The 25897-nt window shown below is 49.3% G+C and overlaps 1 protein-coding gene across 1 annotated transcript in view; it reads left to right on the top strand.

Moving 5' to 3' along the window:
- Positions 1-20666, top strand: part of CRISPLD2 (cysteine rich secretory protein LCCL domain containing 2) — a 67952-nt gene extending 47286 nt beyond the window's left edge. Inside the window, exons 13-15 of the mRNA XM_068528449.1 lie at positions 1952-2027; positions 8803-8936; positions 18256-20666. Coding sequence (XP_068384550.1) covers positions 1952-2027; positions 8803-8936; positions 18256-18310 — 265 coding nt within the window. The 3' untranslated portion in view covers positions 18311-20666. The remainder of the gene's footprint in view (positions 1-1951; positions 2028-8802; positions 8937-18255) is intronic.
- Positions 20667-25897: the final 5231 nt, after the last annotated feature.

Raw genomic sequence — 25897 nt, 5'->3', positions numbered from 1 at the left:
AGCCCCCAGACAGACCTTGGGACCTGTCGTCCTTGGCCTCTTAGATCAGTCGAGAACTCTGGAAGCTGGGTGCCACTGGTCCCCTTGGAATCAGCTCTTTGATTCTTTTACTTGATCTGTTATGTTTTCTATGGGTCTCTTGAGAACTAGCTCGTTAAAACTCAGCTTTTTGGAGGTATAATTTACACACAACAAAAGCCACCTGTTAAAAGGATACAGTTCGATGTGTTTTGACAAATTACACCACGATCCAGGCAGAGAACATTTTCATCACCCCAGCAAGTTCTCTTGTAGTCCGCCCCCCTCCCTCCAACTCCCACCCTTATCCCTGCCAACCACTGACCTCCTTTCTGTCCCTACAATCGTGCCTTTTCTGGAATCTCATATACAGGGAGCCGTCACAGCACGGAGACTTGTGTATCTGGCTTCTTCCACTCTGCACGGTGCTTTGCAATACATCTGTGCTGTTGAGTGAATCGGTGACTTGTTTATCCTTTCATGTTGCCGAGTGGCGTTCCATTCTGTGGATGTACCGCAATTTGTTTGTCTAAGGAGTGGGTTTTACATGCATCTGCCCAAACCTTAATTGGCTGAGTTTTGGGAGGATGGTGCATCAGAACAAAAGAAGGGGTATCTCCAAAGTACCTGTTAGATCCTGTCAGAAGCTGGGTTATGTAGCTCTGAGATTCCACAAGCTGTGCGGCATGGCCAAAACAAAAACAAAAACAAAACAAAAACCTAACAGGTGGAGAACCCCAAGGTGTGAGCAGGGAAGAGCCCCGGGCGGGGGCCAGTGAGGGGACCAGATGGGGTTCCTGAATCCTCCCCTTTGCTACTCGCAAGCCAGAGGGCTCCCGGCTGCCATTTTGGTTCCTTGGTCCCTGGGCTCCAGCCCATGGTGTACCTGTTCCGGATAAAGACAAAAGACCTTTTTTTTAAGTAAAGCTCACGCTCTTTCCTGGTGTGAGAGATTCCAGTTTGAGGCCCTCTCCTCATCCCCTATGGCAGGGATGTGCTGACTGCCACAGCGGTGAGCTAACCCTTCCTGCCCCAGGTTATCAGTGCCCCCTGCCTGGAATATTCTGTGACTCACGGAGGTGAAGGCCTCCACCCTTTCCTCCCCTACACAGGGAAGTGGCCTTTGAAAAAACCTATTGATTGTAATCTCCATAATGTAGCCACAGTATGAACCAGCCGACATCCAAGAATGGGAGGAACAAGCCCTTACAATCCCATACTCCCCTCTCTTAGATTTTTATTTCCTTTCACCTTGCTGTTTGTACAGGTCTTGTCGTATGGCTTTTTTTTTCCATAAAGATATTCCATTTTATTAATAAGTGACTGGTCAGAAAAAAGAAACAGAAAGCATGTATTACTAAGGTACACTGAGTAAACCAGCAATTTTAATCAAGTAATCAACCAGCAAATGACCCAAAAACCTTTAAAACCTTTCATTTTAGTTACAATTTTTAAAAATTTTACTTATTTAAAAAAAATGTTATTGGAGTATAGTTGATTTACAGTGTTGTGTTTGTTTCAGGTGTACAGCTAACTGAATCAGTTATACATACATATCCACTCTTTTTTATATTCTATTCCATATAGGCCATTACAGAGTATTGAGTAGAGTTCCCTGTGCTATACAGTAGATCCTTATTAGTTATCTATCTATTTTATATATAGTCGTGTATATATGTCAATCCCAATCTCCCAATTTATGCCTCCCCATATGGGGTTTTAAAATTCTATATGCACTTTTAAGGAAGAATATCTTTATCACTGCTAGGGTAGGAGAGGCGTATTTTTTTCTTAAAGAGTAAACCGTGTGGTAGTTGCCTTTCACCTAAGTACTTAAATCTTGACGTTCAAATAAAGAGGGCCAGCTGCTTTTCTCAAGAAATTTTGTTTTCTGCTGATTATAACCATCACCTAAATGCTTCTTGTTTTCCAGAGTTCATTGTCCGGCGCACTGCAAAGATGAGCCATCCTACTGGGCTCCCGTGCTTGGAACCAACATCTACGCAGACGTGAGTATTCTGGCCTTTTCAGCTGCCACCCCACAGAAACCACATTGCAAGGTCTGGACACCAGAAACTTGAGATCCCATTCCTGTGCCTCTAGCTAAATGTAGATCACTCATTTTTTGCTACCATTGCCCTAGTTTCTCCATTTACAGAAATACTTGAACTTCCACCAATGTGTGCTAATGAATACAGACACAGGTGTACCTCCTCTTACACAGATGGCTTCAGAGTTTGGTAAATTGAATTCTGCTTCTCTGCTGACGTGCTTTTCTCATGTGAAGGCTTCCATGCATCACACACTTCATTCCCCCAGATATTTAATAACCTTTCTGGCTCTCCTGATGCATTTATAGCTATTCATGCACTCTACTCACTGCATTTCTTTTTGGCTGTGTACACACTGAGCTAAAAGCACACGGAAGAAAATACAAACTACCTCCAATTTACTACTTGTGAATAACCACTCTTATTATATTGGAGTCTATTCTTCCATTTTTCCCTCCTAACTTTAGCCTGATTTTTCTTTTTCTTTTTCTTTTTTAAAAATTTTATTGAAGTATAGTTGATTTACAGTGTTATGTTAATTTCTACTGTACAGCAGAGTGACGCAGTTACACATATATATGTATATTTTCATATTCTTTTCCATTATGGTTTATCACAGGATATTGACTATAGTTCCCTGTGCTATACCGTAGGCCCTTGTTGTTTATCCATCCTACATATAACATTTAGTTTGCATAGCCTGATTTTTCTGAAGTGAATCCTACAGAAAGTAGTCTCCTCACTCCAGTGGTCCAGGGTTTAGGGACACGGTGACCCAGAAGATGTGAATGTGGTCACGGTTCTGCCCAACAGACTATTTGATCTTCTGGCCAAGTTGCTTATCTCTCTGTAGAATGAGCCAGAGCTGGGATTTTCTAGTCCAGGAAATCTTCTAGATTTAAAAGTCCGTGAGGAGATCAGCATCGCTCATCCCCAGCTGACATTTTTACTCAGCCTTCATTTCTACCGTTCTCCCTCACCCACGACCATCACCTTCGCCCCCATCTGCCTTCATTTATTCTGGAGGCCTGTAAATGTGAGCTCACCGAGTTCTGCAAAGTCAAAGCGACCTTCGTGGCTGCCTGCCCCCCACTCCCATCTTTTTTTCTTTCCCGATTAAATGAGTCTTTTTTTTCTCCTTGAAAGCTGCTAATTCAAAATTGAGCTCTAAAAGTTTCATGAAGGAGTAAAATATTGTGTATCAATTGTTATACTAAATGTTGGAGCCAAAATCTGCTACTAGAAGACAGCGTCTTCGATTTTCAAGTGCTTTAAGTATAAAGGGATGAGCAAAATGAGTCCAGCAAAATACAAAGAAACAAATAGATAAAGCAGGAGTGGCAATATTTTTTTTTAAATTAATTTATTTATTTATATTTTTGGCTGCGTACGGGCTTTCTCTAGTTGCGGTGAGCAGGGGCTACTCTTCGTTTCGGTGCGCGGGCTTCTCGTTGCGGTGGCTTCTCTTGTTGTGGAGCGCGGGCTCTAGGCATGCGGGCTTCAGTAGTTGTGGCACATGGGCTCAGTAGTTGTGGCTCACGGGCTCTAGAGCACAGGCAGTAGTTGTGGCGCACGGGCTTAGTTGCTCCGTGGCATGTGGGATCTTCCCGGACCAGGGCTCGAACCCATGTCCCCTGCATTGGCAGGTGGATTCTTAACCACTGCGCCACCAGGAAAGTCCCAGGAGTGGCAATATTGCTATCGGATGAAGTGGAATTTAAAGTTAAACATACTGAATGGGACAAGACAATTCGTTATGCAGTGGCACAAAAGGTACAATTTATGAAGATACGAAAATCAAATCTGTATGCTCCAAACAGTGTAGCAGCTAAACGTATAAAGAAAAGAAGAAGAAAAAGAAAAGAGAAAAAGAAAAAATCATTTAGAAATACAAGGAGAACTTGATAAAAATTTAGTAATATTATAAGGCTACTTTTTACTATGTTTTAGGCTCTTAAAAAACACTGTCTCTAGGTATTGTTATCCCCGTCTTACAGAGAAGGAAAGTGAGGCTCAGAATAACCTGCCCCAAATCACACAGCTAGTACGTGGCAAAGGCGAGATGCAAATGAGGGTGTATCTTGCCTTAGGGTCTGTTCTTTCCCTACCCTGTCCTGCCTTGTGTGAATGCACCCACACTCAAAAATACACAGGTGTGAACAGGCCTGTTTGTGAAAACTTGTATACAGTCTCTTACTTCTTCACTAGGGTTTTGAGCTTTTGGAACCACTGTGCTCATGGCAGGGCTTGGCACACAATAATTGTTCTATTCATGTTTGTTGAAAGAATAAATCAGCAAAAATACTACAGTAGTCAGTGCTTAAACAGCTCTTGAGAGAATAAAAGAAGGAAGGAAGAAAGGGAGAAAGAGAAAGCTACCTCCATTTCAGAGGTTCTTTTCTGGCCTTGGTTTCTAGGTCACTCTGTATTCTGGGAAATGATGATACCTTTTGGAAAATGTCTGTGTAGCTGAGAGATTTAGTTTGGGAGAGTTGTCTCCAGACCTTCGAAGGGCCTAATAATGCCTGCAGTTCCTGCCTGCTCCCCCGGAGTGCGTTAGCTGGCAGAGCCCATGCTTTGTGGTGAGCTGCAGGCAGGAGAAGCAGCAGGGTGTAGCCTACGAACGAAGTCTGGGTCAGAAGATGCAAACTGAAGCCCCAGCTGTGACATTTACCGGTCGTGGGATGGTGGACAGGCCTTTCCCTGCTCTGAACCTCAGTTTTCTTATCTGTCCTGTCTCCCTCGGTGGCTGGATAAATTCTCACACTCGTGCATGCATCAGAATCCCCCAGAGGGCTGTTCACACAGAGTTCCGGGTCCCACCCCACGCGTTTCCGACTCACGGGGTCTGGGGTAGAGCCAGAGAATCTGCGTTTCCAGCGAGTTCCCAGGTGACGTTGATGTTGCTGGTCTGGGAGTACACGTTGAGGACCACTGGGTTAGAGATGACAGTCCCTTGAGAATTTTTGATAATGGTGGTGGTGAGAGTGATGATTATGGTGATATTTGTCTTATCAACTAACATCTATTGAGCACTTATTTTGTGCAAGCCTGCGTTTAGCCCTTGATCTTACTTAACCGTCTCGATGGGCCCTCTTAGGTTCTTACTGACCCCTGTAGAGTAGTCTGCAGCTTGCTGGCTCTGGGTGGCAGTCGCAGCTCTGCTGTTTGCCAGCCCAGTGATTTGGGGCACATCATTTAACCCCTGTTAAGAGGGAATAATAATAATAATAATAATAATAATAATAATAATAATAATACCTACTTTGTAGGTTACTGGGGGATTACCATATCAATCATGTGAAACACTTAGAACTGGGCCCACCGTGGTAAATGCTCAAAAGGGTTACCCATGATGATCCTCACTTTAATTAATTAATTAATTTTAAAAAAATATTTATTTATTTATTTATTTATTTATGGCTGTGTTGGGTCTTCGTTTCTGTGCGAGGGCTTTCTCCGGTTGCGGCGAGCGGGGGCCACTCTTCATCGCGGCGCGCGGGCCTCTCACTATCGCGGCCTCTCTTGTTGCGGAGCACAGGCTCCAGACGCGCAGGCTCAGTAGTTGTGGCTCACGGGCCCAGTTGCTCCGCGGCATGTGGGATCTTCCCAGACCAGGGCTCGAACCCGTGTCCCCTGCATTGGCAGGCAGATTCTCAACCACTGCGCCACCAGGGAAGACCCTGATCCTCACTTTATACTGAGAAAATAGAGGCTCCAGGGGTTAAAATAGGTCATCCAAGACCACACAGCCAACAAGTGGTGGGGACAGGGTTGCTGAGACCAGATCTTTGTTGATAGTGGTTGTTAATAAATATTCAGATATCGGTGTTGCCTTGGGTCCTGAGGAGAGAAAGCAGGTAACTTGTACCTCTGGGGAAGAAGCGGGGAGAGGAGAGGGGTGGGAAGAGGGAGGGGGAAAGGGGAGGAAAGGGTTTGTCCGGCATCAGCGGTGGGAGACGTGTGCAGTGATCGCTGGGCCCGTGCAGGGAGGAGAATCAGGCTATGTGTGTGTGGTTTCCACTCCCACGGCTTGATGTTATCATGGGAAACTTCTGTGCCTCTGGTGCCCAGAAATCCTCCGGGGACGGGGCAAAGGACTGTCACAGAGACCACAGCACCAAAGCGCCCACCTCCTAGCAGCTACTGTCAGAGGATGTGCCTCCCCAGGCAGGCCCTGGGGCTGGTAACTCAGAGAGTGAGCAATACTGAGGGAGACAGAAAAAAATCCCAGCTCTGCCTGCCGGTGAGAAGCCCCGCCCACGCTCGCTTCCACCGTTCAGCCCCGCTCACAGCGAACTTCGAAGGATTCTACAATGATCATTTCATTTCCAAAGTCTCCCTGCCTCTCTTTTAGATGGCGGCAGACCTATTGCTTCTTAATCTTCTGGGGGCACAAACCCTTCTGAGAACTGAAAAGCTGTGGATCCTTCCTCCAGGGGGATAAAAAGGCTTCCTTGTGCCGACAGGGTTGACCAACCATCCCAGTTTGCCTGGGATGCGGGGTTTCCTGGGCTCGGTGCTAAAACCTCGAAAGTTCTTGCTGACTCTGTAGGCCCACAGAGTTATGCCTGTAGCCTCAGGGCCCCACAGACACCCCCAGAGCCCACTTCAGGCTAAGGAACCCTGCCCTCATCCATTTAATTTATTTACTGAAGACAAGACATGTTTGTGTGGGGTTAGAAAAACTGGCCTTCAGTTACTCAAGTCAATTAGTGCTGGAAACCAAGAAATCCAATTCTCCCGTGTTTAGTATGAGGGTGCCTTTCAACTCTGAGACTCTCCACCTTTTAACAGCAGTATTAACTTCCCGGGGAGCAGGCAGGGCGGGGCCTTCTGGTGTGAGCATTTTTTCCTTCTTCTGCAAAACCAGTAACTTGTCTGGAATGACCTGGAATTTGAAGGGACGTGGCAGGAGCTGACAGTCTGAAAGGCTGTTGGGTCTTTCTCATGCTGCTTCTCTCTGCCTCTGACCCTCCCACCTCCCTCTTGTAAGGACCCCTGAGATTCCACTGGGCCCACGTGGGTAATCCAGGATCCTCTCCCATCTCAAGGTCCTTAACTTAGTCACATCTGCAAAGTCCTTGTGCCATGTCAGGTCACATATCCACAGGTTCCAGGGATGAGGATGGGCATTTTGGGGGCCGTTATTCTGCCGACCATAGAAGCACAGACTTTGCCGTCGGCCAGATCTCATTTGGAATCACTACCACACCCTGAACTGTCTGCAGGGCGTTGGCAATGTCATCTAATCTCACTGAGCCTGTGCTTTCTGGCCTGTAGAGTGGGAATAACAGTAGTCCCCCATGTCATTGGAAGATTAAATGAGATGACAAACAAAAGGCAGCCCAGGCTCGTATTTAATAAGCTCAGGGTCGACGATAGCTCCACTTACCATGAAGGAGGCTGTTCGCCCCACAGATGGATTAGCTCCACTCATGTCTGCAGCCCCGGCTGCACCTGACAGTCACCCAGCAAGTGTTTAAAATACTCAGTCTCGGGCTTCACCCCAGAGCAGTTGAATCTGGGGGGGGGAGGGATGGGAAGGGCGGGCACCTGGCCATCATCTTCACATAAAGATGCTGCAGGTGGCTCTGAGCTGCAGTGAGGGTGGGGACTCACTGCCAAGGCCGGCGTCAGGTTCCAGCACAGGCCAGATGCAAGGACCGTGGAAGAGGCAGGAGGGTGCTACTTACCTGGTTGTTAACCTTGAGTGGGTGTCAGCATCACCTGGCCCTCACCTGGGGAGGTTCTGAGTCAGTAGGTCAGGGTGAGGCCCAGGAACCTGCATCTTTAGCAGGCACCAGCCACCCCACCCCTGAATGAATTTCCCCAACTTTGAGAAATGATGAATTACTCTCAGACAATCCAATCTGAGGACCATTTTTCTATTGGATAAGTTAAGACCCTAATGAAAGTTTAACTCGACAATTTTGTTACCCAGGAATTAGATGATGTGATGACTTTAGAAAACAACACATCCTACCCTTGCTTGAAAGCCAGTGGCTCATTTGGCACCTGGAATGAACCCAGACCCCACCCTGTGGCCCTCACAGACCCACGTGACTGGCCCCTTCTCACCTCTCCCCGTCTCCTGCCACATTCTGCTGGACTCACTGTATTCCAGCCACCCTCTCCCTCTTTCTGTACTTCGGACACGACAAGTTCATTCCCACCCCAGGGCCTTTGCACGAGCTGCTCCCTCTGCCTGGGGTGCTCTGCCCAGAGATATTCCCATGGCTGTGGCTGGTTCCCGTGTTGTCACTCTGATCTGAGCTCAAATGTCACATCAAGAGCCGTCTTCGCTTGTTAACCATTCTAAAAGAGACCCCTCCACCAGTCATTTTATCTCATGATCTGGTTTTGTTTTCTTCGTAGCCTGCGTCCCTTGTTTGTGTATTTGTTTGTCCGTCTCCCTTGACTCCGTGAAGGCAGAGTCTTTATTTTGTTCCCCGCTGAATCCTCCTGTATCCAGTACAGTGCCCGGCACATAGTAGGTGCTCAGATAATACTTGTCGATGAAATGAACAAATGAATGAATGGATGGATGAGGCCAGGTCTCCCTGGAGAGACCACTGAGGAATCGAGGTAGCCACGGTTACTTCCTAGGCCGTGGTTACTTCCTAGGGGTTCCTTGGCCACCAGCCAGGAGGCCAAGTAACGGTTGACCCCAACAGGGCTTCACCCGAGCACCTGACCTTGACACTGATCACAGCTCTTCCTGGGCTTTCAGAGTTCAAGCATCTGTAGGACCGCCGTGCATGCAGGAGTCATCAGGAACAAGAGCGGGGGTTACGTGGACGTGATGCCCGTTGACAAAAAGGAGATCTACGTGGGCTCTCTCAGGAACGGAGTTCAGTCTGAAAGGTAGGGCTGCGTCCTCGGACCCTCGACACCCAAGGCCAGTGAGGGGCGTTGGAGGAGGGCCAAAGACGGTGCCCTTTAAAATATCAGAACACCCGGGACAAGCCCGTCCTTCTCTTTTCTCTTCCTTTCTTTTTTCACAATGAGAACTTTTTCTATGACCAGCACATGTTCTGTAGACAATTTAGAGGCATCAGATAAGCCCAAAGGAAAACAACCACCCATTACGTCTCACCTGGGAGAGTTGCTGAGATTTTTGGTGCGTGTCCCAAAGAAGGGTCCTTTTTCTATATGTGTGTGTGCGTCCCCCTGCCCACGTCCCCAACAAAACAGTGGGATCAAATTATAGTCACACAATGGTTATGTACAGCTACATCAGAATGTAGTTGCATTTCGTTACATAAATAAGAGCCAAGTCTGGAGTGCAACAGACTAGGCTGTGCTTCTTACCAGCTTTGTGACCTTGAGCAGGCCACCGGAGCCTCCATTTCCTCGCCTGTGACATGGGGATAACCATAGTCTCCCCTTCAGGGGGCTGTTGGGAGGCTTGATGGAGATTCTGCCTAGCTCTTCTTCTTTTTTTTTTTTTTTTAATTAATTAATTTATTTATTTATTTTTGGCTGCGTCGGGTCTTCGCTGCTGCGCGGGCTTTCTCTAGTTGCGGTGAGCGAGGGTTACTCTTCCTTGCGGTGCGCGGGCTTCTCATTGTGGTGGCTTGTCTTGGTGCAGAGCACGGGCTCTAGTCACGTGGGCTTCAGTAGTTGTGGCACGCGGGCTCAGTAGTTGTGGCTCACGGGCTCCAGAGCGCAGGCTCAGTAGTTGTGGCTCACGGGCTTAGTTGCTCTGCGGCATGTGGGATCTTCCCGGACCAGGGCCCGAACCCGTGTCCCCTGCATTGGCAGGCGGATTCCTAACCACTGTGCCACCAGGGAAGTACCCCGCCTAGCTCTTCTTGCCAGGACACCAGTCACATTGGATTGGGGCCCACGCTAATGACCGCATTTAATTTAATCACCTCTTTGAAGTCCCCATCTCCCAAGTACAGTCATATTCTGAGGGTACCGGGGACTAGGACTTCACCAGATAAACTTGGGGGGGCCACAATTCAGCCCATACCAGAGGGGAATGCTGAAGATTTTATATTTGAGGGACCGCTTTAGAAGAGGAATGTAAAATCAAGAATACAAAATATGTTGGGTCCCTTGAAGCCTGGGCTTTCACGGCTCCAGAGAGCTTCTCGGCTGTCCTCACCCTCCCAGCCTGCTGGGGTGCTTTGAGCCTCAGGACGGTGCTGTATGGGAAGACCCTGCAGAATCAAGTGATGCAGAATCCCAGGGGGGGGAGGGAGCTGCACGGTCACGGCCGTCAGCCCCGATGAGCTAGAGTTAAGAGCTTCTGCATTTCCTCCTTCAAAGTTTGCACCCTCTGGGAGAAGTTTGATGAAGGGAAATTCCATGGATTTAATGGGAGGGAAATGAAGCAGCTGATTAGGTGGAATTTCCTGGCCAGGCTGGAAAGAAATCCCAGGGCACCAATCTCTTGAGCTCTTGGTGCCCCTTTAAGAGAAACTGTCTTGGTGAGAAGCTGGTAGGCTGGGCTTTGTTTTCTATGCCCACCTTAGAGAGAGGAGACCCCAGCAGCCGCCACCCCCATCCCAGGGCTGGGACACAGGTGGGTGTCTGGGGAGGGTTAGGGACTGAGAGGGGCTCCCCCAAAGTGTCTTCTTCCCCCCTGTTAACTCCCCCGCCACCTGTAGTTCTCTCTGTCCAAAGGACCCGCCCAAATTGCGCTGTCATAATAAGTATAGTGGCCCCTTGGTATCCGCGGGGCCTTGGTTCCAGGATCCCCCAAAGATACCCCAATCTGCGGATGCTCAGGTCCTTATATACAATGTCAGAGTACAGGAGGCCGTCTGCATCCACGGACTCCACAGCCACGGATGACTGAATCGTGGGTGCCCGGACGCAGAGCCCGCGGATACGGAAGGCCGACTGTATCTTCTTCCAGGCAGCCTTCCCCAGGCCCCAAGGTGGCTGATGCCCTCCGCACTATTCAGAAAAGTTTTAGCGAGTGGAGGTGCTGCTTCCCTTCCTTCTCGAACCCTTTCCCCCTGAGTAGGTCCTGCGTGCTGAAATCTGTGGTGATGTCTGGGTGAGTTTCCCAAGCTTTAGAGGGGAAAATGATAGCACCTACCCCCTGGGGTGGTGGTAAAACAGTGGGTCTCCAAGTGGCATCCAAATCAATGGGGAGCTTGCTAGGAAAGCACACCCTACGGCCCACCTCAGACAGACACTCGGGGAACGGGCTGGGCAGTCTGCGTGGATCTGCCCTCCGGGGGTCCTGATGCCCACTGGAGGGGGAGAGCCGCTACTGTGAGGGTGACGCAAGGGTGACCACGCCCCTGGCACACAGGCGGCACGGTCCGTGATTCTGATAGTTTGTGATGAAGGGTCTTTGGTTTACTACGTATTCAGGGTGGCCTGGACCGGTGCTGGGATCCGTGGGCACCAGGAAGATAGAGTCCGCCCTGCACGTACAGAGGGAAGAGGCCAGGCCAGGAGGGCACACAGGGTCCGATGGTGTTTGCGGCCCCGCCGCACTGCTCCCCAGCTGGGTGTCCTTGGGCGGGCAGTCTCCCCACGCCTCGGTTCCTCCTCTATCAGTGGCTACTGTGAGGATTAAATGAGACAGTATGTGCAAAGCACTCACCCAGTGGCTCTGAGGAAGCGTCTGATAGATCCGCTGGCCTCGTTGCTATGACATAACCTCTAAGGCCTGCTGCAAACCTCAAGACGCTATGGTTCTTTTCACGTAGGGGCAAGTAACTCGATTGTAGGAAATAGCCTGCATGGATTATCTTCTGGACAAGGGCAAAAGCATCCTACAGGAATTATTTTTTCGCCCTGGCATCCATCCTTTCCACCTGCACTCGCCCATGAGGTGGCATACGCGTGGTGAGCCCTTACGATGTCCCAGGCCCTGGGACCTAGCAGGGAACACACAGGCTGATCTCTGCCCTGGTGGGACTTATCATCTAGTTGGGGGACAGACCATGCAGAAATAATAACATCAGTAGCAGGGCACAGGCATCATGGCTATGGAGGGAGGTACCAGGGAGCTGAGTATACCAAGCGGGGCCCCATCTTACTATCTGGAGGTGCCTCCCTGGTGACATGGGTCCTGCGGAGACATCTGGATGCCCCAGGCAGGGCCATGCCCCATCCTCCCCTCGTTTAGATGGGACCTCAGTGGCCCTCTGCGTAGAGACGAGGGCTGAGAAATTTCCCCAGAGCCTGTTCCCATTAGGAACTCTGGGAACCCAGCCTGGGGCCAGAGGGTGGCTCTGTCCCCAGTGTCTGCTGGGACCCTGGAGTGGTCACAGCGGTCCCAAGGGAGACGTGGACACTGGACATATAGCAACCCGTTCACAGCAAGCTGCGTTCTAAATTTAGGGAATCCTTCAATCCATCAAACAAACAAACAAAACCTCCTATACAGAATCCTCAGGACATGGGCCAAAAGTTGTTTCTGCTTCAGAGTGGCTTTGGTTTAGCAATTGTCTGTTTTTAGAGGAGGATTTCCTGAAAGTTTTGAAAGATGACCATGCAGAATTGGGATAATGTAAGAGGACAGGCACTTTCTCTCTCACACACGTGCCCATGAAGGAAGGGAAGGAAAAAGGGGTGTGGAAGAGCTTTAGATGTTGGGACCAGGGTTTGTCCAAATGTTCTCGGAAAGAAGCTGGACATCTGGATGAATATCCTTTCAGGATTTTTTCTGAGACCAGGACCATTTTTTAAGACAGATTTTAGAATGAGATTGGGAAATATACCACACAATGACAGATAACATCCTTGGTCACTTGGTTTTAACAGATATAACCTATTTACAGAGGTTGATGGTATATATGTGGATGGACCTTTATCCAAATAGTAGACTCACTCACCTAGCATTTATGGGGCAGCTCCTGTGTGCTGGGCACTGTGCTCGGGGCTGGAGCCATGGCAGGGACAGAAGAGACAAAATTCCTCATCCTCAGGGGCCTCTGTTTACCGCGGCATGTCCCAGACGCGTACCGCGAGCCACATATGGGATTTTAAAGTTTCTAGTAATCACAGTAAAAAGAAACAGAAGGGAGAATTTAGAGTATATTTCATTTAATCCAGTGTATCAAAAATATTATCTTCAATACGTATGAATAGAAGAAGTATTGATGAGAAACTTGCCCTCTCCTTTATTCATAAGAGCTGGGAGACCTACCGGGTATCTTGCACACAGAGCACATCTCAGTTTGGGCGAGCTGCATTTCAAGCACTCGGTAGCCACTGTGAGCTCCGGGAGTCTCGAGGGTTGGGCGTCTGAAAATCTCTCGACATGTCCAGAAACTCTGGGAAGCAGAAACCATTGAGCCGTTATTTCCAGATCAAATGAGCTTAGCACTCTCCCCCAGGCCGGCTGGACCAAGGCTGGACTGGTTTCCTCTGCCGTCTCCCTCCCTCCCTGTACCCGCTTCCCAGCGCTCTAAGATCTGTACACACATTAGCTCTTCTCGCCCTCCCAACAGCCCCGTGAGGCGGGGACCACAGTTTATCAGTAAGGAAAGGGAGGCACAGAGAGGTAAAGCGACTTGCCCAAGGTCACTCAGCCAACAAGCAGCAGGGCCAGGACTTGAACCCAGGACGCCTGCTCCAGCACCCATGCTTGTAACCAGCACACATGACTCCTCACCGCAGACAAGTCGTTGACCTTGGGGCACAGGCCCCTCCCAGAAGGGGTTGAGGTGAGCCTTACAGTCCTAAGGTATACTTGTTTGTAACCCTAAAAATACTTATTAGAAAAGAAATACACACTTATTATTTAAATAATATGTCTAGGGATTAGAAAAAAAGAGTTCCTGCAGGCACCCTATTAACCTCTGTTAACTGCTTATTTATAGCTCTTCCAGGCCTTTTTTTCCCCCTGGGCAACACACATAAAAATGAAAATGGAGATTGTGTATACACCCTGCTCTGAAATTTTTTTCTCTAAACAATATTTCATATTTCATGAAATAAGATGAAGAGGTTTGATGATTCCTTGGGGATTGGGCTTTTGTGTGGATAATTTGTTCATCGCCGTGCATGTACCCACCGTTCTCCTGATGGGAGAACGAGGCTTAAACCTAGCAGGGTGACGGTATCCATGGCCCATGGCTTTGAGCGCCGGCTAAATGCAAGGCACTGACTCAGATGCTTTCCCTGGATAAGCTCCTTCACTTCCTACAGGGTCCCTGAGGAGGGGGTACTTTTATAGACCCTGTTTACATATGTGGGAACTGAGACGCAGAGAAATAGATTAACCACCCCAAGGGCCAACAGATAAGATCTGAAACTGTGTCTGACTCTTGAATTTTCCTGGAAATCAGTAGAGGGTGAGACTGTGGGAGAATAGGGTTAGAATCTTAAAAAGAAAAATTGTATATATATGTATAACACACACACACATATATAAATACAAATATGTACGTGTGCACATATAAGTGATGCTAATAATAAACAAGATATTGCACATTTAAAAGCCAGAAGAGCAATCCTCTGCCATCCTTTTATCGCTGGGTTCCATGACTCCATGGGGTCAGCGGACAACTGGTGGATGACCCCTCCGTCCCTCCCAGGACAGATGGCTGGCGGTCCTCTCTCTTTAATCCAGTCTGTGTCGTGTGCTGCTGCACGCCGATCAATTCCTCCCTGAGTAATTTTCACCGGCAGGAGTGAGCCTCCAGGACGCAGCCTTATGCTTGCGGCTCCTGGAGGACCTGCGACCTCCCCCCTCCGAGGGGCTCCCAGCCTCTGAGTCCCCCCACTGCGATGCGGGGTTGGCCAATGTGGTCCTCAGGGATGGCGTGGCCACAGCCCACCCATTTAGGATAAGGGTTAGGAAAGGGTCGCAGAGCATCGACAGACCTGCGTCCACCCCCCAGCTGTACCTGGCACAGGTGCTGGATTTGGGGCAAATCACATCCCCTCTCAGAGCCTTGGTTCCCTCTCTGTAAGTGGGAGGAGCCCTAGAGATCTCGGGGTGGGTGGGGCTGTGAGGCATGGACGGGGTAGGATTACTTAAAGGATGGAGGTGGCGTCTGGGGTATGGTGGTGTGTGTGCCGGGTACAGCCGCTGGCACGAAGAGCTGGGCACTGGAGCCGAGGGCAGGGTGAGTGGCCATCAGAAGCCTGGAATCACTCCCCGGGGCTGGGCGGGTGACACCGCCCGAGGCTGCAGACACTCGACCTTTCCCAGAGCACCCATCCCAGCTCATCCAATAGGTCAGCGACCCTTGGGCGCTAAGTCAGCCCAAGGGAATGCCCCAGAAGCTTCTCAGTCCAGCTGAGGTTCTTTCCCAGTTCAGCAAGGGGATTTTTGTGCTGGTTTTCCTTCCCTTCCATCCATCCCGCCCTTCCTTCCTCCATTCCTCTCTCCCTCCCTCTCTCTTCCTCTCTCTCTCTTTCTTTCTTTTCCTTTCTCTCCTTCTCCCTTCCTTCCTTCCTTTTTTCCCCCTACTTTTCATAATAAGATTAGAGAAACTTCAAGAAATAGTGAAAATAATATTAAGAAATTACTATCTTGGGACTTCCCTGGAGGTCCAGTTGCTAAGACTCTGCACTTCCACTGCAGGGGGCGCGGGTTCGATCCCCGGTTGGGGATCTAAGATCCCGCGTGCCGCGCGGTGTGGCCAAAACATTTTTTTTAATTAAAAAAGAATAGAGAAAAGAAATTACTATCATGGAAAACCCCATAGCCAGAAACACCCACTGTAAACATTCTGGTATGTTCCCTTCCAGATTTTTTGTTTACACACTAACAGCTTATTTCTTATTTGTTTGTTTTGTTTTTTGTTTTTGTTCCTACAAAAAAAAGGGATCAGACTCTCTGCATCGTTCTGTTATTTTTTTTTTCAATCAGCAACAGGTTGTGAGTGTCTTTCTGATATTTCCAATGCCTGACATAGCCACGCCGTCATCTCTGTGGCTCCACGCTATTCCGTTGTGTGGCCAGACCATCGTTTCTTCACCCAGCTGACTGACATCTGGGTTGTTTCCTTTTTTTCTTTTGCTCTTGTAAACAACACAGCAAAGGACATCTTTGCACAAGCCCGTGTGCTTTCCCCACACTTTTCTTAGGTAACTTCCTTTTATCAGAGTAGCCACAGCTACCAAATAGACTTCTTTCTGGGATGCACGGTGTGTCTCTCTCCTGTTGATACCCTGCCCCCTGGAGCTGAGAATAAAATCCTCGCCCCTTACCGGGTGGTCCACACCTACCACCACCCCACCCGCTTCTCCACCCTCCTGGTGTATCACCCTCCTCGTCACAGCAGTGCCTGTCCCTAGCCTTCTCTCTGTTCCTGGATACCAAGATCTCGCCTCAGGGCCTTTGCACCTGCCGGTATCCAACCCCGGACCCTCCCAGCTCCTATACCTCCCATGGCTGGGCCCGCACGTCGTTCAGACCTACATACAAATGCCACCTGCCCGAGGAAGCGTCGTCCCGCTGTTGGGTCTGCAGTAGCCCTCCTCCCCGATCTAATCTGATCCCGTCACCCTGTGCTGTTTTCTTCCCAGGACCCACCACTGTCTGAAATTGTTGTATTTCTCACACATATTTAGCTGTTGATCTCCCACCCCCCCCCCAGACTGTATAAGCTCCATGAAGGCAAGAATCCCATCGGTCTGGTTAACCCTGTGTCCCTGACACCCAACTTGATGCCTGCACATAGTAGGTCTCCAGTCAACACTGGTTGAATGACAGACAGAACGCTGAGTTCAGCTATTTGTTCAGAACTGCTTGTAGGATTTTTAACGCCCGTTAACGAAAATTGTTCAATATCTTTTAGAAAATTCACCCAGTACCTTTTGTGAAAACTGTCCAGAAATGCTGTGCCAATTTACATTCCTTTTCGTATGCCTGTGGGAGCTACAAACTAGGCTAAAAAGAGTCAGAGGGCAAGATTTAGAAAAGGAGATTATTTTATAATCTATCCGATCACACTTGTTTTTCATCAGACACACACCACTGGCAACTTTCCTAGCGGAACTAGAGCTCAGTAAATGTTTGAAGCTTGAACAATAGGGACCCCCCCCCCCTCGCCTGAAGCAGTGGAAGGGACCACAGCTGGTGTCACATGATACCTAGGCGGCCAGCTGTGTGACGTGTTGAGAAATTCACACCCGGTTCAGCGGGGCCCGCTCGTGCCTTCCGGGTGGGCCGGTTGTTCAACGGGGGTGCTTGATAGGACTGGGCAGGACCTCTAGGAACCTTAGGGTACCTGCCTGGACGACAGCCTGAGTGGCCCCTTGTCCCTGGGTTGTCGGGGGGCCCTGTGCGTGGAGACACCCACTGCCCCGTCCGTAGAATTGCTGGTAATGAGTCAACATCACAAACCCTGGCAGTGGTCCCCAGTGTGGCTTCCCCACCACGTGGAACAGCTGAGCGCCTCGTAGCCCCAGGTGATTCTCCCAGACTCGTCACTGGGGCAGAGGATCCAGGGAAATCCTGTAGCCCAGAGGCCTGAGGAGGGCGCTGGAATCTGAGCTTTCGAGAAACCAGCAGGGCAGCCGGGGTCACTCCACAACTGGATAGTGGAGATGATTGCACGAGCCCCGCCCCCCAAAATCACTAAAAATCATTGAATTGTACACTTCAGAAGTGTGAATTTCATGGCATGTTATATCTTAATGATGTTTTTGTTTGTTTGTTTGTTTGTTGTTTTTTAAAGGCGTTCAGTTAGCTAAGGGATTTAGCTCCTATCTTGAGAGGGTGGTTTTTACTGGCTGTGTGACCTTGAAGAAACTTAATTTCTCCACTGCCTGCAAAATAGGGATACTAATGGCTCTTCATCGGAAGGAGGTAAAGGCGTATAGAAAATCCTTTGCACAGTATCTGAGCCCGATCGGATCGGTGTGCCCATTTTAGTAACAGGAGCACGTGCATTATTGTTATAATGCCATCCTATTCATCGGTCAAGCAGGTGGCCACTCTCTGGGTTGACAGGTGGTAGCAAAAACCAGGCAGAAGTCCTGGAGGCTGGGTTCAGTTCAGGCAGACGGGGGCCAGCAAATTCCAAGTTAACAACCCTGACCTCATTTGAGACCCAGGCGCGTCTGCAGAGGCAAAGGGTTTTGCCAGCTGCTTCCAGCTGGGGCATGCTCTGCTCCAAACAGCTTCGCGAAGTGTCCCTCGGCCATGCTTCTTCCACCGCAGGGACCTGGGGACACCCAGTTCCCCGCCCCCCTCCCCGCTCCATCTCTGCAGATCTTTTGGTAACATCTGCTCTCCCTTCTTTTTCAGCTTGAGGACCCCTCGAGACGGAAGGGCCTTCCGGATCTTTGCTGTCAGGCAGTGAGCTTGCAGGGTCGGGGAGAAGGGGGCGTCTTCAAGAGTGCTTCGGGGGTTCGCTTTTTATTTTTATTTTGTCATTTGGGGGGTGGGCCGGGGATATGGAGAGTCAGGAAACTTCCTTTGATTGGCGTTGTGTCCCATCCGCCGTGCCTTGGTCTCAGCTTGACACAGGGGAGCATCCTTGGGGTCCTGAGCAGACAGCCGGTGACCATCCTGCCGAGGCCCGGGGGTCTCCCCCTGGGAGGTGTTCTTTTGTGGATGGAGAGAGAATTCCAAAGGATTTGGAGCTGATGCTGCGAGGCATTCAGGCGTGTGGGAAGGGGCGAACTGAGAACGCTCAGGGGGGAGTTTCAGGGATGGAGTAGAAGGTAGCTATTTAAAACATTAAAAAACACAGTCCGTCCCTACCAATGGAGAAAAATGGGTTTCATGTTTGCTGGTCAGACAAATGGGCCGGAACAAGGGGACTCTGCCCTGGCACCTGTCCTGTTCCCGTCCTGCTGTGTGCGGGCTGGTTCTATGCACAGCAGTGCTGGTTTACTTCGAGTTCAGCCGTAACTCCAGAGATGTATCTTGTCTTGGTCCTTCCCTTCGTCCACGTGGCCCATCTATTTGCTGCCGTGACCTTTGGTCTCACTGAGGACTAATGAACCAGGACCCTTTCTTGATCCCCTCCCTGCTGTGGCTCACGTCCTGCCCAGACTGGTTTCTGTGTCTCCCACCAGGGTCTTTGCTTGGCAAACAATTCTGTTTGAAGCCCGCTTTTTTCTTTCCAACTCCTTGTCTCTGTGGGTTCCACTGAGATGTCTAAGAACAGCCAAAGAAGGGCTGTTTTGTTGCTGCCTTTAAAAAATGGCACTGAATTGTGCAGATTTCCCATCCGTCGGATGACCTATTTTTTTAGCAATGAGAGGAATGGCTTCATTCCTCGGTACATTCCTCGCCGAGGTTAGCAGCTCTGGGAAGAGGGACAGCCTGCAGTTATGAAACGTCCTGCGGCATAACAACGAGAGATGGTAACACACTAGAAGGATTTCTCTTCCTGTTTTTGTGAAACAGTTCTTGCCAAATGTTCCTGAGGCTCCGAGGAGTACGGTGCTCTCTGGCTGCCATCACTGTACAAAACTCCTTCATCAGCCTAGACCCAAAACCCACAGTGAAATAAAATACCCTTTTGTAAATAGCATTTCTTTGCAGAAGGTGAAATTCCACCGTCCTCCACCAGCCTGGCCAGTAGATCACTTTCGTGAATGCTGATTTCAAAGTTGATTTCACTCTCCATCAGAATATTTCGAAGGCAAAAGAACTAGCAGAAAGTTTAAAGCGAACAAACAGACAAACAAAACCTAAGATAGTCTGGACAAGGAACTCTGCCTGGGGAACCAAGCTGGTGTGTTGTTTCAGGGCAACCCTAATTAGTGAAGAAACAGAAGGTAAATAGCTTTCCCCGCCCCCCCTCCCCCAAGGAGTTTGTAAAAGTAATGAAACTCTTAGCTTAACAGAGCTGAAATGAGTAGAACTGTTTTTGCTTTGTGCCTTGTGGGCTTGTTTTAATTCATAAGTACTGACTGTTCGACTCCAAATGTCAGTGTGGAAGAACTTGCTCAGACTGTCAGATACCGCGTCTAGTTCCCGCCAAAGATCTGAGTCTTTGGAACCCTCTGGATGCTAGGTATTATGCTGTCGGACTCTCGCTTGTCACCAGGCTTTTGTGTCTGTGGCCACGTCCAGACTGCAAGCTTGGGTTTTTAGAATTAGTGACGGTCCCGGGGAATTTCAGTAGGTTTGCTTTTGAAGCATCCTGCCGGAGGGAGAATCTGAAACGTCCAATGTGAGTGGACGGTCTCATTTTGAAATAAAATTCCCGAGTTCCCGAATGCCTCATTAACCGCCCCCTCTAATGGGCTAGAAACTCCTCGCCCAGAGCCAGACCTTGCTGTCTTCTTCACCTTCACAAACATTTTGAAACTGGAACCATTTATCTTCCGGAAATGGACACAGTGCTACAAAGTATAAGACCTTGTAATCAGGGACCCCCTTCTAATTTAGCGTGTTTAAAGGGCCATCGTGCCTTCAGCACTTCACCCATAAAAACATGATAACTCCGGCCAACAGTGTTACTGGGCCCCCCAAAATGAAAAGTGTTGGTTTCCTTCTGATTTGTTCCCCATCGTGTTCTGATTTTTCATACTGTCTGTAGGCTCACTCAGCCCGCAGCTTACGTGTGTGCTTTTTTCTATGAAAAATGATGTATTTTACTACTTCCTATGTACAAAAGTTTATTGTAAATGTTGTGTGTGCTTCGCATGAACAGGGACCACGTTGCTGTCGTTTCAATAAAACTGGTTTGATTTCTAAAACGTTTCTGGGACGTATCTCTTACGGACACATCTCAACAGTTTGTAGAATAAAACAATGAAAACCTCCTTGCAGGCTCGTTACTTTTTTCTACGCCACTCCTCCCGGGAACGTGGCGCACGGGGCGTCCGGATGCTAATTGTTGCAGCATTTTCACCTGAGATGTGCGTGGATCACGTGGGGCGGGGGGCGGGGCTTGTCGAAACGCAGGTTCCGGGTCCGGCAGGTCTGGGCCTGGGGCTTGAGGGGCTGCAGTTTGCACGGGCTCCCGGTGGCGCTGAGACTGCCGACCTCCAAGTCACACTGTGCGTGGTGAGTACGACGGGCTTAGCCTCATTCCAGCACTGTCCTAGTCAGCTTGGGCTGCCGTGACAAAGCGCCGCAGGCGGGGGAGCTCACACCGCAGAGATTTATTTCCTCACACTTGCAGAGGCTGGCAGTCCAAGATCAAGGGGCCGCAGGGCTGCCTTCTCCTGAGGCCTCTCTCCTTGGCTTGCAGATGGCCACCTTCTCATGTGTCCTCTTCTTTGTTCGAGCATCCCTGGTGTCTCTTCCTCGTCTTATAAGGACACGGGTCCTATAGGATCAGGGCCTTATCCTGTAGACTCCATTTAACTTTAATTATCTCCTTGAAAGGCTCCATCTCCAAATACGGTCATATCAGGTGTTAAAGCTTCAACATATGCATTTGGGGAGGGGGGAACCCAATTCAGTCCTTAACAGTCACCTTCTTCCCAGGCATCAGCCCCTTTTTGTCCAGTTGAGTCGTGTGTCCCCCTGTGTTCCAAACGCTGTCACCTACAAGCGATTTTGGGAGCTCCTGGCTGACTTTTTCTTCTCGCCATCTGCCTTCTGCCTTTTCTTTCGTGGTTCTTCGGTTTATAACAAGTGCTTCTCATTTTCATTGATGGCGGGGTTAGCTTTCCTTTTTTTTTTAAGTTTTTTAAATTTTATTTTTTAATTTAATTTTTATTTTTGGCTGCGTTGTGTCTTTGTTGCTGTGTGTGGGCTTTTCTCTAGTTGCGGTGAGCGGGGACTACTCTTCGTTGCGGTGTGTGGGCTTCTCATCGTGGTGGCTTCTCTGTTGCGGAGCACGGGCTCTAGGCACATGGGCTCTAGGTGCATGGGCTTCAGTAGTTGTGGCACGCGGGCTTTAGAGCACAGGCTCAGTAGTTGTGGCGCACGTGCTTAGTTGCTCCGCAGCATGTGGGATCTTCCTGGACCAGGGATCGAACCCGTGTCCCCTGCATTGGCAGGCGGATTCTTAACCACTGCGCCACCAGGGAAGTCCCAAGTTTTTAAAATTTTTTGGCTGCGCATGTGGCATGCGGGATCTTAGTTCCCCGACCAGGGATCAAACCCGTGCCCCCTGCAGTGGAAGCTCAGCGTCCTAACCGCTAGACCACCACGGGATTCCCAGCTTTCCTTTTTAATAAGTATATCTAAGGCTTTTTAAATGTTGATTTTAAAATATCACATAAGCAGGTGTGCAGGTGGGCCGTAGAACCCACGAAGATGGGGTAATAGTGACTGATGTTTGGGAAATACTGGTTTCTGACGAATGCATTGTCAAGGCCGTAGAAATGCCCTCCCCAACCCCACTGACAGCAACCCCAGGGCATTGGGAGCCTTCCTTCCGGCTTTCCTCCCGCAGAATCTGCAGCCTTCCTTGGTGTGCCTCTTTCTCCTGTATCTGGAAGTTCTTCTGAGCTCCCAGGACGCCACAATCCTGGGCCCCAAACTTCTGGGCCGCAAACCTCCAACATACAAACGATGTGCTGGCAGCTGAGGAGGGAGCTGGCCCTTCCTTCTTGCAGAATCGGCCTGAGACGCAGCAAAGGTCTGCAGGAGTGCTGTAAGCAGGCTGAATGCCAGCGCCACGCTGCTTGGGGACCCCCGACAGAGGGGGCTCCGGCACAAGGTGACACAGGGACAGAGCACGGACTTGGGAGTCCCTGGGTTGCCTCCACCTCTTACCAATCGAGGGACCTCGGACAAGTCACTCTTGCCTCTTTGGGCCTCAGGCTGCTCATCTAGGAAATGGGAATTTCTCAGCATCCTCACCGCAGTGCAGAGATTACAGGGGAGCTGTAGGCTGAAAGGTGCTCGACTAATAATGGCAACCGTGTGTACTGGTTGGCATGCTTCGGGGCTGCAGATAACACAAAGCCCATCTAACAGCCCCGGGACTTGTCAGAAAGACAGATTCTCAGGCCCCAGCCTAAACCCAGTGAGTCAGACCTCTGGGAGTTAACAAGCCCTCAGGGTGATTCTGCTGCCGGTTCAGTTGCAGAATCATCGCTCGGAGAAACGTTCAGATATCTTTCGTGAGAAGTCAGGAGGGAGATGATTCGGGGACAGCAGCTCAGAGATGTCGGGACACATGGTCAGCATCCCTGCAAACCTCGCCCCGTCCTCTGTGTTCAGGACGGCCACCGGCCGCAAACTGTCCCCACACTGAGTCTGAGACGGGACGAAGGGATGAGGGGGAGGGTCTTCCTTCTCACAGTGTTCTCTCTTTTCTCAGGGAAGAAAATCTTTCCCGGGATCACCCAGCAGACTTGTTTCTAAATCCCTTTCATCACTGATGGGTCACGTGCCCATTCCTAGGTTTATCACGAGGAGTCGTGATAGAACGAGAAGGTTTAGAGTAAAGAGAGGCTGACCGGGGGCCATGAAGGGGTCATGTGGTGTAAGTTAAGAGCTAGGACGCAGACATGCCGGAGTTTGAATCCCACATCAGCTCTTCACCAGCTGTGTGACGCCGGGCAAGTCGCTCAACCTCTCTGAGCGTCAGTGACCTCCTCCGTTAAAGGGAAATAATAACAGTGTCTACTCCAAGGGGTGTTTATGCGGATTAAATGAGGTCGAACTTGAGACGTGCTCAGCCCTTGGTGGGCACACGCAGCTGCCACATTTGATCACTATATCGCTTTGCAGCATGGAACTAGTGCCAGGGTTTACATGCCACAGGGAGACAGATTTCTACCAAATACAATAAAGAAGATTCAAATTGGTGGAACTTCCAAAGATGAAATGGCCCCTGTGAAGAGAGAGTGAGCTCCTCATCCTTGGAAGAATACAAGCAGAAGCTAGAAGATCCTCAGACTAGATCTCCTTTAAATCCTCTTTCCTGATTCTGGCTCCCAGCAGAGACCTGCCTTTCCCTCCTCCGCCCTGCCCAGAGGGCCCTGGGGACCCACAGAAGGGGTGACATGAGCTATGGAATCCTGGCTCTTCAAACCATGGCCACTTCATTCTATAAAAGAAAAACAAAAACCCTACAGCTTTGTAGGTGGTCCTGAAACCGTTATGTTTTACTGGGTTCAATTTTGTTTGTTTTATCCATTTTCCTTCCAGTTTTTCACACCAAACCAAAACCTGTCCTAGACTACCACTGGGCCTTAAAAAGTCTTTTAGCCCCTTAAAAAAATAAATTTGTTGCCAAAGGCCCAGGTGTTGAAAACCTCATGGCATTCCTTTGGCTCTTTCATCTTGGCCAACTAAAGTGGTAGCAGCCTTCACCCAAAGACCAGGGAGACAGACCATTAAACCAATTCTTCTGTCAGTGCCTGGCCTGCCTCCGAGGTGGGCAAAAGGCCTCCCTGTGGGACCTGGCTGCCACCACGCTGGACGGGGATGGGCTGGCTTCATCAGGCAGCAGGCTCGCAGCTCACCTGCTCTCACCTTCTTACACCAAACATGGCTGTGGTCCCAAGGATATTTCCTCTCCATCCTGCTGTCAATAGCCCAGGCCCGCTGCCCCTGCCCCTACCTGACCCAGGAAGGTGGCAAAGGACCTCACCTGCGCCAAGTACCACTATGTGCCAGCACTGAATGGGCACGAAACACATGCTGTCTCATCTAATAAGCACACGTCTCCATCAACAACTTGCTAATTCAATATACTTGTTGAATATAATAATTCAAATCCTAATTAGATTTTCTTCGTCAACATGTCAGCTAGAAATGTGTTGGGCTGCATGTAACAGAGACCCAACCACGGTGGAAGGTAGGAGGGTGAGGATGTTGTGAGAAATTCCCATTTCCTAGATGAGCGGGTGCAGTGCTGGGGAGTTCTCAAGGACCAGGTTCCTTCCCACTTACTGCTCTGCCATCCTCAGCACATGGCATGTGTCCTTGCGGTTGAAAGATGACGGCTTTGGACTTCTCTGGTGGTGCAGTGGTTAAGAATCTGCCTGCCAGTGCAGGGGACACAGGTTTGAGCCCTGGCCCAAGAAGATCCCACATGCCACGGAGCAACTAAGCCCATGAGCCACAGCTGTGGAGCTTGCGTGCCACAACTACTAAAGCCGGTGCGCCTAGAGCCTGTGTTCTGCAACAAGAGAAGCCACCGCAATGAGAAGCCCACGCATGCAACAAAGAGTAGCCCCCGCTCGCCACAACTAGAGAAAGCCCACGCGCATCAACAAAGACCCAACGCAGCCAAAAATAAATAAATAAATTAATTAATCAGTTAATTAAAAAAAAAAAAAAAGAAAGATGACTGGTTCACCTCCAGCAAGTCATAGGCATTCCAGAAAGGAAGAGACATTTCAAAAGACAGAAGCCATATGGCAGTTGATTTTGCCCCCTTTTATTATAGGTATTGTATTTTTCCATTCTAGAATGTCCAGTTGGTTCTTTTCCTAATTTTCTAATTCTTGGTGAAATTTCTCAGTTTTTCATTTATTTTGAATGTATTTTTCTTTATGACTTCAACCTAGATACAGATCAGCTAATCCCTGTTATCTGGACCAGTCACCATTCATTGTCTTTTCTCTTGAACAGGGGTTGGCATACTTTTTCTTAAAGGACCCGATTGATAAATATTTTAGGGTTTTGAGCATCTCTATCACGATTTAACTTTGTGGTTGTGGTCTGAGAGCAGCCGTAGACGATATGTAAGTGGATACACGTGACTGTGTTTCAGTAAAACTTCATTTTTAAAAGTAGACCAAAAAAAAAAAAAAAGAAAAGAAAAACGAAGAAGCAGACGACCGTCCCCTGGGCCATAGTGTGCTGACCTCTTCTCTTGAGGATGGACACATTTTTTGGTTTGTTTATTTCTTTGTATGTCTAGTAATTTTAGATTATATCTTGGACATTGTCAGTAAGGCATCCTGGAGATTCTAGATTGTTGCATTTTGTTTGAGCAGGGAATTAACTTGTCTGGACTCAAACTCTACTCCACTGCAGTGGCCTGCAGCTGAAATCACTCTCGGTTCTGTTG

The sequence above is a fragment of the Eschrichtius robustus genome, chromosome 19 (genome assembly GCF_028021215.1).
Source record: "Eschrichtius robustus isolate mEscRob2 chromosome 19, mEscRob2.pri, whole genome shotgun sequence".
In the NCBI taxonomy this organism is placed as follows: Eukaryota; Metazoa; Chordata; class Mammalia; order Artiodactyla; family Eschrichtiidae; genus Eschrichtius; species Eschrichtius robustus.
Note: the sequence above shows the minus strand (reverse complement) of the source record. Positions and strands in the feature narration are given on the sequence as shown.